We start from the raw sequence: 15,782 nt of genomic DNA, 5'->3' as shown, positions 1-15,782 counted from the left end.
CGGCAGCTGCCCTCCCCCCGGCCCCCTCCGTCCTGGCCTTTAAGGAAGGCTGGATGGGAAGCGGGAGGGAGGGAAGCATGCGGATGCCCGGGCTGTGCTCGCGGGCAGGCTCTGCACACGGAAGCCTGGAGCCCCATCCCCCTCGCGTCTCCAGCATCTCCGTGGCAAGCCTGCTCGGACAGCCACCTCGTTTGCAGGTTGACAGAATCACAGGCCTGCTTCGGGTCCTGTGTGGAGTTGCCGAGGCACAGCAAGGATCCCTTGAGCCCTGCCTCCTGGAGGCGCTGTCGGCCTCTCGCTTTATACTTACCCTGAGCCTGTGGGGAGGGGCGGCAGCCGGTCTGAAGAGCTCACCTCCGAGGAAAGCGAAGTCCGTTTACACCTTCCCGCCTTCAACAAACACACCTCTTTCATGGGGGACCGCGTGGGAGTTACAGAGCACCCATTTGGGAGGAAGTCATCCCTGTCACCCGCTTCCCCGTGGACCACGGGGTTCTTCAAGCATCTCCTAACGACCTGTGAGGAGTCCCAGCAGCGGGGGGGCGGCCCCGCCCATGCGCTCCTGACACGTGAGGTCACATCCTCCCGGAAGGAAAAACTCAGCCTTTTTCTATCTTCCTCTGGAGTTTCCGGCGGTGGCCGTGGCGTCTGGGTCACGCGTCCGCTCTCCAGGAGGAATGTGCTCTGTCCATTCCCTAAGCGTGTCCCAGGCGCCTCCTGCCAGACCTGGATGGTTTCAGGTGGTGACAGGTGCTGTGAAGACGGACGTGAGAGAGAGTGGCCGGCATGGGCTGGGTGAGGCCCTTAGACGGGGAGACCTGAATGGTGAGTGGGGCCCCGGGGGGGGGAGGGTGTTCCAGAGTGTTCTAGAATGTTCCATGTGCCCCCTGATATCAGGGCGAGCTTGGTGTGTCGGAAGAATGAGAAAGCCAGTGAGGCAGGGAGGTGGGGAGAGGGGTGTGGGAGGGGATGGGTAGATCGCGTGGTACCCACCGTGGGTTCTGCTGTGCGGGCAGAGCCTCAGCGAGTGGCGTGACGTGACTGATGCGTTAAGGGGCTGCGTGCTTGTGCAGAGAACCCGCCGGGCAAGATGGTCAGGGGTCTGGCGTAAGTTCCAGGCAGGAATAATGGCCCCGACGAGGCTGGGAGCTGGGAACCACGTCTGGGATGGCAGCAAAGCCTGATGGGAATATGCATGACTTCACAAGATGTCTGATTACCCCTGTGGCGCGTCCCTTCTTCCCTCGGTATGAATGGGGTTGAACAGTTGATCTAACCTGCGGGCTGAGGCCGTGTGGCCCTTTGGGCTTGTTCTGTTGGGTCTCATGGTGGCGATTTTGTAAAATCCCGCTTTTCTTCGAGTGCTACCTTGGTTCATTCCTGGGTGCGTGCTGGGGGCTAATTGTTGGTCTTTATCGTGCTGTGGGGACTCTCTCTCGCTCGCTCTCTCTTTGAAGCACACGCCCAAAGCATGCTAGACGTTCAATAAACGTTCCCATCAATGAATGAAACTAGGCAGTTAATACACTTCTCAGTGAAGGTCCATGTGTGTTTCCACACGGGGATATGGGCAGAAAGTGGACGTCTTATGCTCTCGATGACAGGAGATTCTTAATTTTTAACCTTCTTCCTTCTTACCTTTCCATTTTGCCTAAATTATCTCGCTTTGAGAAAGCATTGCTTTTATTTCCTATTTACCTCTTTTGTCCAAGGTCCAGTCCCCTGGGAGCTTTTAGTAAAAGAAACAAACATCTGGTCAAATAAACACCAGAAGACCACATGGAACAGACACACAATAACCACCTTTTCACACATATTCTTTCTTCCTTTCATTTTCCTGTAGTTCACGAAAGAAAATTGCAAACTGAAATGTGCAGAGACTACGACACGTACGTGTGTGTGCGTGCATGATTTTTAGCGTGAAAATGATATTTTCATTTTCAAAAAGGTAAGAACATTAAGGAATTAGTGAAAAGGAAAATGCACGCTGTCTGTCCAGGGCGATTTCTCCTGGAAGCTGGTCTCGCATCACCGCATCGCCGGGGTTACAGGCATCATCTGCGTTCCAGGCTGGTGTGTGCGGATGGTTACGTGTAAATGGCATCGTGAAAGCTGCGGCCCGTCCCCCCCCCGCCGCCCGTCTCCGCCGTCGCTGAGCCCCCTTCCTCCTGGGCAGCGCCTCTTCCCGCCACCATTTCCAGTTCACACCCTTCTCCTCCGAGCCACCAAAGCCATCTGGTTCCCCAGCCCCTGGCTGCCAGGGCGCCTCCGTGGGGTCCGGCCAGCTGGCAGGTGCCACTCTGGCTTGTCGAGTGGTGTTGGAAGATGCAGCCGGGCTCCCGATAGCTCCCGACGCCCCCGCCGGTGTGCAGGCCTGTGGGCTCCAGGCCAGGGCCGCTGTGCCAGCCATTTGCTTCATCATCAACTCCTCACCTTGGCCTCAGACTCGGCCCCCTCCTGGCACAGCGAGCGCGTTTAACCTCAGCAGTGATTTAAGTGCAGAGATCAGCTCATCGGTCCAGCAGAGCAATGTGACTCCGACACTCAGGGCCCCGGTGTGGATCTCCTTCCCGCATGGGATGCAGGCGGCGATGGCCTCGTGGATCCTGTCTGTGCAACAGTTTCAGTGTCCTGGGCTCCGAACAAGCCCGCAAGAGGTGTAGAGTGTGTACTGTTCACTGCGCCAAAGAGGACGATGAGAAGCAGAGGTGGTTCTTCACCGTCTCGAAGCGAGCGACACATGGAATTGATGATGAACATAAAATAAGAAGCACACCTGGGCCTTGCAAGGAGGCATCACTTGAGAGGATGCTGCCCAGGGGAGCGGCAAGGGGCCACTGCAGTCGGGGGGCTCTGAGCATCGGTCTGCAGGTGGCTCCGAGGGCAGGCTGAAAGGGTTTTCCTTTATTGGGAGGAGAAGATGCTGGATGTGGGCAGCGGGATGAGGCAGCAAGATCTGGGTGCAGGTGAGCGAGTGTTTTATCCCTGGCCGGGCTGTCCCCAGCAGGGCTGTGCCGGCAGGACCTGGGGGAAGGCAGCCCCCGAACCGGCATTTTGTTCTGCTTGATCTGTGGGCACAGATTTTCCGTGATCTGTCGCTGACACCAATCCAAGGGATGCAATTCTCAGAGCGAAGTTTTGGGGGAGAGCTGTGACGGTTCATGGGAGGCGTCCGGAACTCAGTGAGGGGAGAAGGAGAGGGGAGGAGGCCTGGGGAGGTTGCAGGGCTGAGGAGAGGCCAGGCTGTGCGGAGGAAGGTCCCTCCCGCTTCCATGCAAGGCCAAGGGAGCCTGGACAGCGCGGCACTGGGGGCATGCGGGAGCCTCTGAACACAGGCACGGAGGTGAGGACCAGTGTGCCTCCGCCAGGGAGCTCAGCTCAGCCGGGAGGCACTCTGCTGGCGGGGATGGGGGCGGAGGGAGGGGACTGGGGGTGGTTGTCCCTGTACAGAAGCCAGAAGCGCCCATGGTCCCTGCCTGGCCAGATCCACCTAGTGAGAAGCGTGGGGCAAGACGTTCGTCCTTCTTTCTACCACTATTTGGGCACCACCTGGGTGGTGTTTCAGGGAGGCTTGGGTTCCAGCCCTGGCTCTGCCGCTTAGAGTTTGTGTCTTTGGACCAATGATCTGTTCTTCTGGAACTTTGCTTCTTATCTGTCAGATCTCTAAAATGGGTATAATAATCTCGATCTATGAAAATGGGTGAATGAGAACATTATGTAAAAATCCTACCACACGCCCATCGACACGTGAAGGGATAAACAAAATGTGGTCCATCCACACAGTGGAACATTTCTCGGCCACAAAGAGGAGTGAAGCACTGCCACGTGCCACGACGTGGATGAAACGTGGAGATGTTATCTGAGTGAAAGAAGCCAGACACAGAAGGCCACGTATCACGAGTCCATTTAGATGGAACGTCTGTTCCTCCAAAGAAGACATACAGGTGGCCGGTAGGCACGTGAAATGATGCTCAGCATCACTGATTATCAGAGAAATGCGAATCAGAGCTACAATGAGGTGTCACCTCGCACCGGTCAGAACGGCCATCGTTAAAAAGTCTACAAGTAACAAGTGCTGGAGAAGGTGTGGAGAGAAGGGACCCTCCTACACGCTTGGTGGGAATGTAAGTTGGTGCAGCCACTGTGGAAAACAGTATGGAGGTTCCTTGAAAAAGTAAAAACAGAGTTGCCATATAATCTAGCAATCCCAGTCCTAGGCTAGGCATATACCTGGACAAAACTATAATTCAGAACGATACATGCACCTCTGTGTTCATAGCAGCGCTATTCACAATAGCCAAGACATGGAAGCAACCTAAGTGTCCATCGACAGATGAATGGATAAAGAAGATGTGGCACATGTATACAACAGAATACTACTCAGCCATAAAAAAGAACAAAATAAGGCCATCTGCAGCAACATGGATGCAACTAGAGATGATCTTACTAAGTGAAGTAAGTCAGACAGAGAAAGGCAAATACCATGTGATATCACCTCTATGTGGAATCTAAAATATGACACAAATGAACCTATCTACGAAACAGAAACAGACTCACAGACATAGGAATCAGACTTGTGGTGGCTGAGGGAGAGGGGGTGAGAGAGGGACTGGGAGTTTGGGCTTAGCAGATGCAAACTATTGTACATAGAGTGGATAAACAACAAGGCCCTACTGTGTAGCACAGGGAACTCTATCCAGTCTCCTGGGATAAGCCATGATGGAAAAGAAAATAAAACAAGAATGTCTACATGTGTGTAACTGAGTCACTTGCTGTACAGCAGAGATCAGCACAACACTGTAAACCAACTACACTTCAATTAAAAAAATAAATGTCTAGAATTGGCAAATCCATAGGGACAGAATTCAGATGAGTGGATGTCGGGCTGGGGGAGAGGGAACAGGGGGTGGGGCTTCTGTTGGGGGTGACGGAAAACTTTTGGAAGTAGATGGTGGTGACGTTTGTGTGCCACGTTATGGATGGACTTAATGTCACCATGTTGCACACTTTCAAATGGTTAAAATGGTAAATGTCATGGTGTGTGTATTTTGTCTTAATTTAGAAACAACCTCCTGGAGTAAGTACCCCCAAGTAAATGTTAGGGATGGGTACGATGACCTGGGGGACAGGCCGCCCTCACTCCTGGTTAATCCGGCGTTGCCGATGGGATCCTGTGCCCCGGTGGGCACGGGTGTTACCAGCCACCCGCCCTGGCTCTGTCCCCCGTGTGGCAGCCGTGCTTTGTGTGGTCACGTCCTCATCCCAGAGAAAGCTCTGTTCAGTTTCTAGCCACTTTCCTCCCGGCTGGAAGCTGGGCTTGTGTCGGCCCGTGTGCTTTATGCACGAGCCCACCTGTGTTTTCCGTGCAAACCTCAGTGGTCCACTGAGCGCTGAGTTTTCCCAGCCAGTGAGACGATGAGCCGTTGGAATTCGTTCATAGCATAGTGATGACACATTTCCACACCGTCTCGGCCGCTTGGTTCCAGCCTGAAGTTTGATTAGGGGTGTGGATCTCTTGTCCAGGGCTTCACCAAATGGGCGTTTGGCCTCTTTGTGCCTGGGGTAGAGAGAGGGATGCCGCTCCAGGTTGGCACGCTAGCACCTGGGGAGGCAGGCAGTGCCCAGCTCCTGTGCTGAGATGGGCTTTTCCGGGCTGGGCGCCCACCTCCCCTGCTGACAGTAGTTCCTGTGCTTTCCTGGGAACCCAGACAGAGAGCAGTTTTGTGGCTATTCTAACAGTTTAGCCCCAGGTATATTTCTCTATAAGGCTCAGCAGCGGGCGCTGTGATTCTTAGATTCCCAAGTGAGAGCTGTTCCTTTGAGGAATCTCGTGTTCCTCTCTGACATAGACTACCCATTCCTTGGGGACTTCCTTGTGTGTGTGAGGGCAGAACAAATTCCTAAGTGAGAAGAAGGAAGTGAGTCGAAACTGCCCCTTAAGGAATGAAGGTGTGGGAAGAAAAAAGGTGAGGACCGCAACGGTTCGATCTAAATGCCCTGCTAAGGTCTGCAAACACACTGTGTTTTCAGTTTTGAAGACACGGCCAATGTTAAAAAAAGGCACCAACATTTCTCGTTGATATTCCAGATTCCTGACACTTTTCTTGAAGAAAGTCAGAGGCTCTGGCAACGCTCTCTCAGTTTCTGCGTGGCCACAGTCAGCTTGCATGGGGGAGCAGCAACTCTTTAAATTAAAATTTCCCCACCAGCCTGCCTCTTTCACCCCCACTACCTGCCTGCCTTCCGCCTTCGACCCCTGGCATAGGATGTACTGTTAAATCCCTCAGGTTGCGGTTCTTGCTCTGTTGGTAACTTGGCCAAGCCTTTGAACTCCCTCATTCTTCCATCTCCCACCTTCCAGAGGAGCCACTGCAAGGCTGTTACAGGAGGGGAGGGGTCCTGGGTGAATTTGAAAGTGCTTGGGAACCTTAAAGGTGCGTCAAGAAATGTAAGGTTTGGTTCAAGCAAACGAGGTGCCTAGGAGCTCAGCTCACCCCGCCAATCTGGACATGGCGTTTAGCCACCCTCAAACTTGCTGATGGAAAGTGATTTCTTATTTCTGTAAATAATCCTGCCAAGCAAGTGAATTAATTGATTTAATGAGTCGTATGGCGAGAATCAGACCTGGCCAGGAGCGTGTATTTATTTCTGTCTCCATCTGTGGAACTTTCCTTAGAATTAGAGCAGTGCAGTTTTAGTGAGGGATTTGAGGTTTTAACTGGAATTATCTTAGAACTCTCGAGAGCGTCGACTGAGAGACTTGGAGACACATTGAGCCGAACAACCTTGGCGAATCTGTGGAATTCTAAGCTTCCATCGGAGGTGGGAGAGAGAAAAATGCAACCCTTTTCCATCCTGAAATCGTATCACCTTCCATCTCCAATTATGTCAGAGGGCAAATAAGCACAGATGCTGGCCCGTTGACCATCGTATCATTTGATTCCTCTGATGATAAATGATTTTCTTCTAAGTGGCATTTTCTCCTGAGATTCTGTGCTCTGCCAGCATCTCATAGGGTATAATTTTTGTGTGCACTTACAGAAGGCCGTTCATTCATTCACTCATCCATTCATTAAATCAGCAGTTCTCAACCAGGAGATTTTGTCCCTGGGGGACATTTGGTGATGTCTGGAGAGGTTTTTGTTTGTCATAGTCTTGGGGGCAGGAGAAGGTGTGCTGCTGGCAGCCAGCTGACAGAGACCAGGGATGCTGTTAAACGTCCCACAGTGCACAGGACCGCCCTGTGCAATGGATAATTCTCCAGCCCCACACTTCCACAGGGCTGAGGTTGAATACTAAACTAATATCCACTGGGTGTGTTCTCTTTCACAAGCACCGTTTTAGGCCCTGGGGACAAGGTGGTGAATAAGACAGAGAATAGTCCTGTTCTCATGGAGCTTGTACTCTGGCTGTGGGGTAGAGGAGGTCAGAGAGGCAATAAAGTAACAAGATAACTTTATCTCCTACAGCACAGGAAATGAATCAGTGTCATGTGGTAGAGATAGCTGTCTGGAGGGAACAATGTTGGTTAGGGTAGTTATGGAAGTCCACTTGGGTGAGGAAATAGATCAGTTGGGAATTGTATCGTCTAAAATAAGAAAACGTGACATACCATGGCTGAAACAAATGAGGGTTTAATTGCTCACTTAATAAGGAGTCTGGAAGCGGGTAGCTGCTGACACTGATTCAGGGTCAAGGGCTCTGTAAGTCTCTTGTGGTTTTTCCCTCAAGGTCACAAAACGGCTGTTGTAGCTCCAGGCATCACATCTGTGCACACAGTGGGGAAAATGGCACTAGCCCCATGTAGCTCGCCTGTCGGAAGAGTAGAAACTATTATGAGCCGGTGGGCAGACCTAGGCCACATGACAACGAGGGCTGCCAGGAAGGTTGGATAAGTTAGTATTTATCCTTTCTAGCCTCCCTAGTGGGAGAAAGATGTTGGGGATAGGTGTCAGGTCAGCCAGCTTTAGGGTGCTGGCACGTGTGACATTCGAGCTGAGATCTTAGGGTGTCCCAGAGGGAGGGGAAAAACACGTGTAGGGGCCTGGAGGCTGGGGCCAGACGAGCAAGAGAAACATTGATGCTGTTATGAGATTCTCCATCACCCTATTCACGAATTTCCTGAAGGAACGTGCCCACGCGATGGTCGCTGCCAGGAAGATCTGCTTCTCTGAGCATCCCAGGAGCTGTGTGAGTTTCCTGCAGCTGCTGTAACAAATGACCACAAACTGGGTCATTTGTGACCAGTCACAGCTGGGTCACAAACTGGCTTGAAGCAACAGTTTCTGCTGTCAGAAGTATCAAGTGGCCAGAAACCCAGGTGCTTGTGGGACGGCACTGTCTCCAGAGGCTCTCGGGGAGACTCCGTCCTTTGCCTGTTCCAGCTTCTGGTGGCCGTCGACGCTCCTCAACCTGTGGCCCTGTGACTTCAGTGTCCCCGGCCGTGGTCATACCGCTTCCTGCTCTTCCATCTGTGTGTCTGTCTTCTTTGTGCAGTGACTGGATTTAGGGTCCACCTGGATAATTCAAGATGAGCTCATCTCAAGATCTTTAATTGCACTTCAGCAGTTTTTCCAATAATATAACTTCACAATTTCCATGGTTTAGGATATGGATACATCTTTTAAAAATTTTTTTTGTTGAAGTATAGTTGATTTACAATGTGTTAATTTCTGCTGTACAGCAAAGAGTCTCACTTATACATATATATATATTCTATTTTTGTTTGTTTGTTTTTGTTTTTGCGGTACGCGGGCCTCTCACTGTTGTGGCCTCTCCCATTGCGGAGGACAGGCTCCGGACGCGCAGGCTCAGCGGCCATGGCTCACGGGCCGAGCCGCTCCGCGGCATGTGGGATCCTCCCGGACCGGGGCACGAACCCGTGTCCCCTGCATCGGCAGGCGGACTCTCAACCACTGCGCCACCAGGGAAGCCCCTGGCCAAGGCTGAATGTCCTGTCTGGTTAAGCTAGGCTCGGGCTGTTCCCCACGTGGAAAGTTCTTCCCTCTTCTCTTCAGTGGGTCCCACCCCGCACGTCCTCTGTCGCAGCCGCAGTGTGGGAGGACACAAAACCATCAGCCGTCTCTCTCGTGTGCTGTGGAGCCGTGTGGGTTCAAATCCCAGATCGCTGTCTCTGAGACACAGCCTCCTTGTCTGTAAAGTGAGGATGCTAAAGAAGGTCGACCTTACAGGCTGTTTGTGGGGTTTAATGCTATATTGTTGGTAAAGCACCTGGTACCTTGGAAGCATTCAAATGTCACCGTCTGCTCAGCATTTGGGTATATAGTTGCAGTGCGGTGCTGACGCTGGTTGCAAAGAGCTCGGTCAAATTTCTACACGATCCCCAGCCCCTCCCGTCCTGGAGGGTCAGGCTGACATCACCTCGCTCAAAGCCCCAGCCCTCTGGTCACAAGGTTTTTCCTGCGTGACCACCCCCGCCCCTGGCCCTGAAACAGCCTGTGGTCCCACCAGGACCCACCTCGTTAGCATCAGCTCAGGTATGGCCCTGGCAGCCTCCTGTGCCTGGGGAAATCCCAAGGGTTCAGAGACTGCCTTCTGGGACCAGGGGCCAAGGCAGCCACATTCTCTCTGCACACCAGCAGCTGCGTGTGTCCTGGCGGTGCTTGCGTTCTGCGCGTGTCCCAGCAGGCTGACCTCCAGGGCCTGCCTTGTCCTCACATGAGGGCTGGGGCTGGGACAGCCAGGTATCTGCTCCGTCCCTCCTCAAACCCACAGCGCCTGCCCTGGCCCTTTCTCCCACCTCTGCTCTCCCTGGAGTGTGGTCATTACTCCTCCCCTTCTCTCTTCTGGGGTGGGTGTGGGCTTCCAGATGTCACTGGCCCGGCGGACCTCCCCATCTCTTTGGTTCCTGTACCTTGCCCACCACTCTGTAAACAATTCCCCTGTTCAACTCTCTTCAATTTACCCAGTTTAGGTGAGGATGCAGTAGGGTGTGTCGAGTCTGCTTTCTCCCCACAGGGACATTTACCTCCCCTCCCCTCCCTCCCTCCCTCCCTCCCTTCCTTCTTCTTTTCTCCTGTTCAGGATTCAGCCCAGGATCACACACTACATACAGCTGTGCTGTCTCCTTAGTCTCCTTTCTGTAACAGTTGCTCAGCCCTTCTTGGTCTCTGCTTACTTTGACTATCCCTGAAGAATACAGGCCAGTTACTTCATAGAACGTCCCTCACTTCGGGTTGGTCTGATGTTTTCTCATGACAAGATGCTGGTTGTGCATTTCGGCAGGGGTACTGCCGCGGTGATGCTGCCTGTGTCGTGGTGTATCCTGGCAGCGCGAACACAGGATGTGAGTTTGTCGTATTGTTGAGGATGTGGACTTGGTCACTTGGTTGAGGTGCCGCCCACTGAGCCCCTTTGCTGTAGAATTGCTCTGGTCCCTTTTGTAAATTGGCGAGTGATTTGTGGGGAGGTGCCCTGAGATCATGTAAATATTTGTTCTTCATGTCTCAGCATCCGTTGGTGACTCATCCACATCAACGACTGTTTGTGACAGTTACAAAGTGCTGATTCTTCTGTCATTCCTTCAGTACTTGTTAGTTGGTTTTCCTCCGTAAGGGAACACGTGCCTCTTTCCCTCCATTTTATATTGATGTTTATTTCTGTCAGTTTAGATGAATGGATTATTCTTTTATTCAAGGGTTACATTTACTATCATTATGTATTTAGTGCTCACCTTAACGAGCACTGGGAACTCCTTCAAGCTGGTTTCTGTGTCATTTTGATGTGTGACCATCGGTTTTTAGCTCTTCTTTACTTTCTGGCTTGTTAGGTCGCTCCAGCTCAGCCTCTGCTTGCCCTGCTCCAGTCCTGGAACTCGCCATTTCTTTCTTTTTTTTTTTTACTGAGGTATAGTTGTGTTACTAATCAGTTATACGTATACATACGTCCACTCTTTTAAAGACTCTTTTCCCATATATGTCACTACGCGGTATTGTGCTCTACAGTAGGTCCTTGTTAGTTATCTCTTTTACATATTGTAGTGTGCATATGTCAATCCCAGTCTCCCAATTTATCCCTCCCCTTTCCCCCCAGTAATCATAAGATTGTTTTCTACATCTGCAACTCTATTTCTTTTGTAAATGAGTTCATTTGTACCATTTTTTTTTATTTTAGATTCCGCGTAGAAGCCATTTCTCGAAGGAGGCTTTGTTTCTTTTGGTGGAGAATGATATTTAGAAACCAAAATCTGGGTGCTAGGTGTGATCATTGCAACTGGAGTGTCATGATCCTAGGACCACTCAGCAGTCAGAGCTAGGGGGTGTGTGTGTGTTTGAGTGTGTGTATTTGTGTCTGTTTCTATTTCCAAGTCTATCTATGTATCTGTTTATCTCTACTGAAACCATGAGTTCATGATTATACTGGAACAAACCCAATCTGACTCGACAGGTTTCCTGCAGTCTCCCTCCACCCCTGCCTTCCACGTGTCTTACCCCCTTCTCTGACCGTGAGAAACCTGGATTCCATTTTACGCCAGATATCTACTCCTGTGCTCAACCCTAGAAGACAAAAGTGCCGCTAAGGAGGGTTTAATATGTATTCACAGCTCTTTCTGTCTTGGGCACATCCGAGTACTGCATTTATAAGTTACTTAGGGAACCCCCCTCTGCCCTTCACGGGCTCTCGTATTCATTTGAAATACAATTCAGTTCCCTAGTTTCTGTTTGTATTCTGTTTTAAGAGCCGTTTCCCCATCCCGTTATATAATTTTGGAGATCATATGGCTTCTAAGAGGGCAGGCGAGGGATGTCCGAATACAAGATCTCCCTGACCCAGAAATGTGTTTTCTCATCCGTGGCAGTGACCTTTCCAGGAGCCTCGGTGGGCTTTGCCGTTGAAAGTTGCTCACGAGGGTACACGGGCTCTTGGCCTCTTACCCTTGAATGGTCCGAGGAAGCAGAGGGTCCAGTGAAGGCTTTCCTGGCCACAAAAGCAGTTGCCCCTCCTGCAGACTTCAGTGTTTGGCGAGAGAGCGTTTCTGCCACTGGTTTCAGAGTTCAAGGCAGATGAATCCTGCATGCGGACTCCTTCTGGTCCAGAGCCAGGAGACTCTCACTGTGCTTCCCGCAGTGCAGACCAGACCTCCTCACATTCATGTCCGCTCTATCACCCCCCCACCTCACCCCGCTGTGGCTCCCACGATTCCCCGCCCTGCAGTTTGCACTGGAACCTTCTCAGGGACCTTACACATTCCCTCAGCTCCCTTGCTCACGTGGCATCTGTATAAAGACAGTCACTGAACTGGAGGTTTCCGTGAGATGCCGAAGAGGAGAACACAAGGAAAGAAGAGAGAGGTACGAGGCAAAATCTTTGGGCTAATTAAATCCCAGTGACTGAGCCCAGGCACTACTGCCAGCGCTCCTGTGTCCCGATGTCTCAGGGGTTTTATGCCAGCAACCGCTCCTTCCTCCCCAAGTCTCTCCTCCCCAATCCAGACTCCCGCCCTTCCCACCTCTTCTCCTGCCTCTCAGCCCTGCCTGCCCATCACAGAAGTGGCTGTCACGCCCTCGAAATGCGGCCAGTCTGAATTGAAACGCGTAATGACCAAACGTGCACCGGTTTTCGAAGGCTCGGAGAAGAAGAATGTGAAACAGCATTAGCAATGTTTATACTGGTTACAGATCTATTTGGATATTTGCGTGAAAGTGTACTGTTAAAATTAATTTGATCTGTTACTTTTTACTTTTTTAAAAGTCCCCCCTACTCCCAGTGTAAGATTCCGCGTATAGCTCACGTTATCTTTTTTCCTGGACGGCCCTGGCTTAGGCCACGCCTGCCCGCTTCACGCACGCCTCTCTTGATCTTGCTTTGTCCAGATCTTCTGATCTTTTCCTCAAAGGCGGCATTAAAATGATTGACCGGGAGCACGGGTGCTGGAATGCTGCGGAGGGGGAGACGGAGGAGGGGGAGGACTGTCGGGTGAATGTGCCGCGGAGCCAGGCTTGAAGCATCTTTTCAGCTGCACGTCTGCATCCTCCACCTGGTCTGTTACCCCGCAGCATCACTTGTGTTCTTTTAGGGTCCAGGGACAGCAGTGAGTGCTTGGCGGAATCCTTCCCAGAATCTCCCTCCGAAGCGAACTTGGTTAATTTCTCAAAAAGTGGTCCCAGCCTGGCTCGGATCTGGACGTGTAGCTGCAGCTGCGGCTCTTGCCTATAAATATTTAAATGGCAGCTCTGCTTTCAGACGAAGCACGCCAGTGGCAAAGATCAAGCTTTCTGACCTTTTGTCAATTTACTTGGTGAAATATGATTCTCCTGGTCTCGTTTTTTCCAAAATGTTGTCTCCTCTTTTTTTTTTTTTCATAGTGGAATAGGCTGCATTTTCTCCCAACGCACAAAGGAAAAGATGTAAGAGTTTTGGGGTCTCTTTGTATTTATATCTAAATGTATCTAAATGCAAACAATAAATTTCCCGTTCCTGCCTGCAGGAGTATGTCTCAGGGTAGGGTTAGCACCTGGCTTCAGCACCTGGGGAGGCAGGTGAAGTCAGCTGAGAGAGTTGCAGCCGGATGAGAAACCTGGAGGTCCAAATTCAAGTCCTCTGGCTAGGCAGGTCTCCCCGCCTCTGCCAACCTCACCAGGCTGCCTCGGGCCCCCAGGTGCTGCAAGCTGCTTCCTGTGGCCAAGCCCCTCTCACGAGCTAATTGTTAGTGAGGGTGTCTTTTGTAGGTGCTGGGAAGGTCAAATACAGTAGTGGAGAGAGGAGGGAAGTCAAGCATCTTGGGGTTTAGCATCAGATGAAAGAAACTATCTGCTCCTAAATATACACGTGTTTGGAATATGGTTTGGCTCCCGTCCAGCCTTTATTCTCTGATTTTGAATATTCTCAGCATATGCATATGTAAAGCAAGATAGAATATATACCAAAAGGGACATTTAAAAAGAAACGCAGTCAGGCGGCTGCTTCAAAGTAACCTCAGGGACTGGAAACCACATACTCTGTGAAAGAATGAAAGCTCTGAGGTCGAACAGGAAGGACTCAGGAGTGTAATAAAGCTTTATTTGCTCTCACTGCCCCCGAGAAACCCTCGCTGTAAGGCTGGCTTCTCCCGTCCCCTCGGATGAAACCTCGTATCGATGCCTTTGACTCTTCTCAGGCAGTGAGTATCCTCTGTCTTTGGTCCCTCGTGGGACACTGGTTTAGCTATTAGAATACCCAGGCCCACATGCAGCCTCATGTAAACTTAAGCTTTTCGTCTCTCCTGGGAAGGACCCGACTTGGGTTGGTGCCTGTGGTGTGTGGATCATTGGTCCAAAAGGGCTGGTTCTTTGGGCAGACGCAGCTCAGAGGCTGAGTCTAGACTCTGCGCAGGTGAAGTTGGGGTCTCTTCCTTTGGAGCCGCTACCGTGCTGTTAGGTCATAGGATGGCGCTGCTGGGGCCGGGACGGTGCCGTGGGAAGTGGACCATCTGGGTTTGGACCTGCCCCTCTACTTCCGGACTATGGGCTGTGAATGAGTAACTCAACCTTGGTGTTGCTCACAATTTTCTCATCTATAAAATGAGAATGACAGTGTTACCTGCTTAACAGGGGGCAGTGAGGACTAAATGACTTCATACACTGGCAGGTGACCAGATACCACGCGCACAACTCTTGCCCGCTCACGGGAAAAACTCACGATGTCTATCAGCATCCTTATTGCCATCATCACACTGCCCGTCTTATCATGGGCCGTGCACCTCATTCTAACGATTTCTTCTTTTCAGCCTGTCTTCCTGAGAACCCCAAGGTCTCCCTGGTGGCCAGTGAGGGGTGCTCCCTGCTCTTACCCCCCCTTTCCCGTGGTAAGGGCTCCAGAGGCAGTACTGGGAGATGTTTGGAAGCCCCGTTTCTCTGCAGAGTGAAATGGAAAAGTGTCAGTCTTTGTGGGATGCAAACGCCAAAATGCCCCTCCAGAAAGCATCACTCTGGAAGTTGAGATTCTCATAAGACCCCAGAGCCTGGAATCTCAGTGCTGGACTCGGTTGTGGCCCTTCTCTCTGCTGGAGCCTTCTCACCAGCACTTAGCATCCTTCCTGTGACATTTACACAGCAGGTTTATTTATTTATTTATTTATTTTTAAGACAGGGTTGTGCAGATTTTTGTTCAAGGAAATGCTGCTTGAAATCTCTTTGATATTTGCCTCCGAGGTCAGGAGGCTTGCATTTATTCCTGGCAATTTCCTTTCGGGGCACAGGCTTAAAATGCGAAATATAAATTTTAGATGCTGTCACTTGTTTTGAAGCGAAATCTCTCTCCTCGTCGCTCCCCGCGCCCCCAGGAAACAACGATCTGTTAAGAAAACAACCCTATGCGTATACATATATCCCCTTGTTTTGGGATTTCCTTCCCACTTAGGTCACCACAGAGTATTGAGTAGAGTTCCCTGAGCTATACAGTATGTTCTCATTAGTTATCTATTTTATACATAGTATCAGTAGTGTATATGTGTCAATCCCAATCTCCCAATTCATCCCAACCCCCTCTTTGCCCCCCCCGCCCCCCCCCGTATCCATACATCCGTTCTCTATGTCTGGGACTCTATTTCTACTTTGCAAATAAGTTCATCTGTATCATTTTTCTAGAGTCCACATGTAAGCGATATTATACGATTTTTGTTTTTCTCTTTCTGATGTACTTTACTCTGTACTCGGTCGTCTCTGGGTCCTTCCACGTCTATGCAAATTTGTAAAGCAACTATACTCCAATAAAAATTAACAAAAAAAAGATAACAACCCTAACCCTTCCTGTTTACTGAAGTGGTGAAAGGGACTTCAGACAAT

The 15,782-nt window shown here is 50.9% G+C and overlaps 1 protein-coding gene across 1 annotated transcript in view; it reads left to right on the top strand.

The window, feature by feature from the left end:
• Positions 1–584: 584 nt before the first annotated feature.
• RIMBP2 (RIMS binding protein 2) overlaps positions 585–15,782 on the top strand; it is a 241,715-nt gene continuing 226,517 nt past the window's right edge. Inside the window, exon 1 of the mRNA XM_079942129.1 lies at positions 585–825. Within this exon, the coding sequence (XP_079798255.1) occupies positions 823–825 (3 nt within the window). The 5' untranslated portion in view covers positions 585–822. The remainder of the gene's footprint in view (positions 826–15,782) is intronic.

Source organism: Stenella coeruleoalba (assembly GCF_951394435.1).
Source record: "Stenella coeruleoalba genome assembly, chromosome: 14".
Taxonomy (NCBI): Eukaryota; Metazoa; Chordata; class Mammalia; order Artiodactyla; family Delphinidae; genus Stenella; species Stenella coeruleoalba.
Note: the sequence above shows the minus strand (reverse complement) of the source record. Positions and strands in the feature narration are given on the sequence as shown.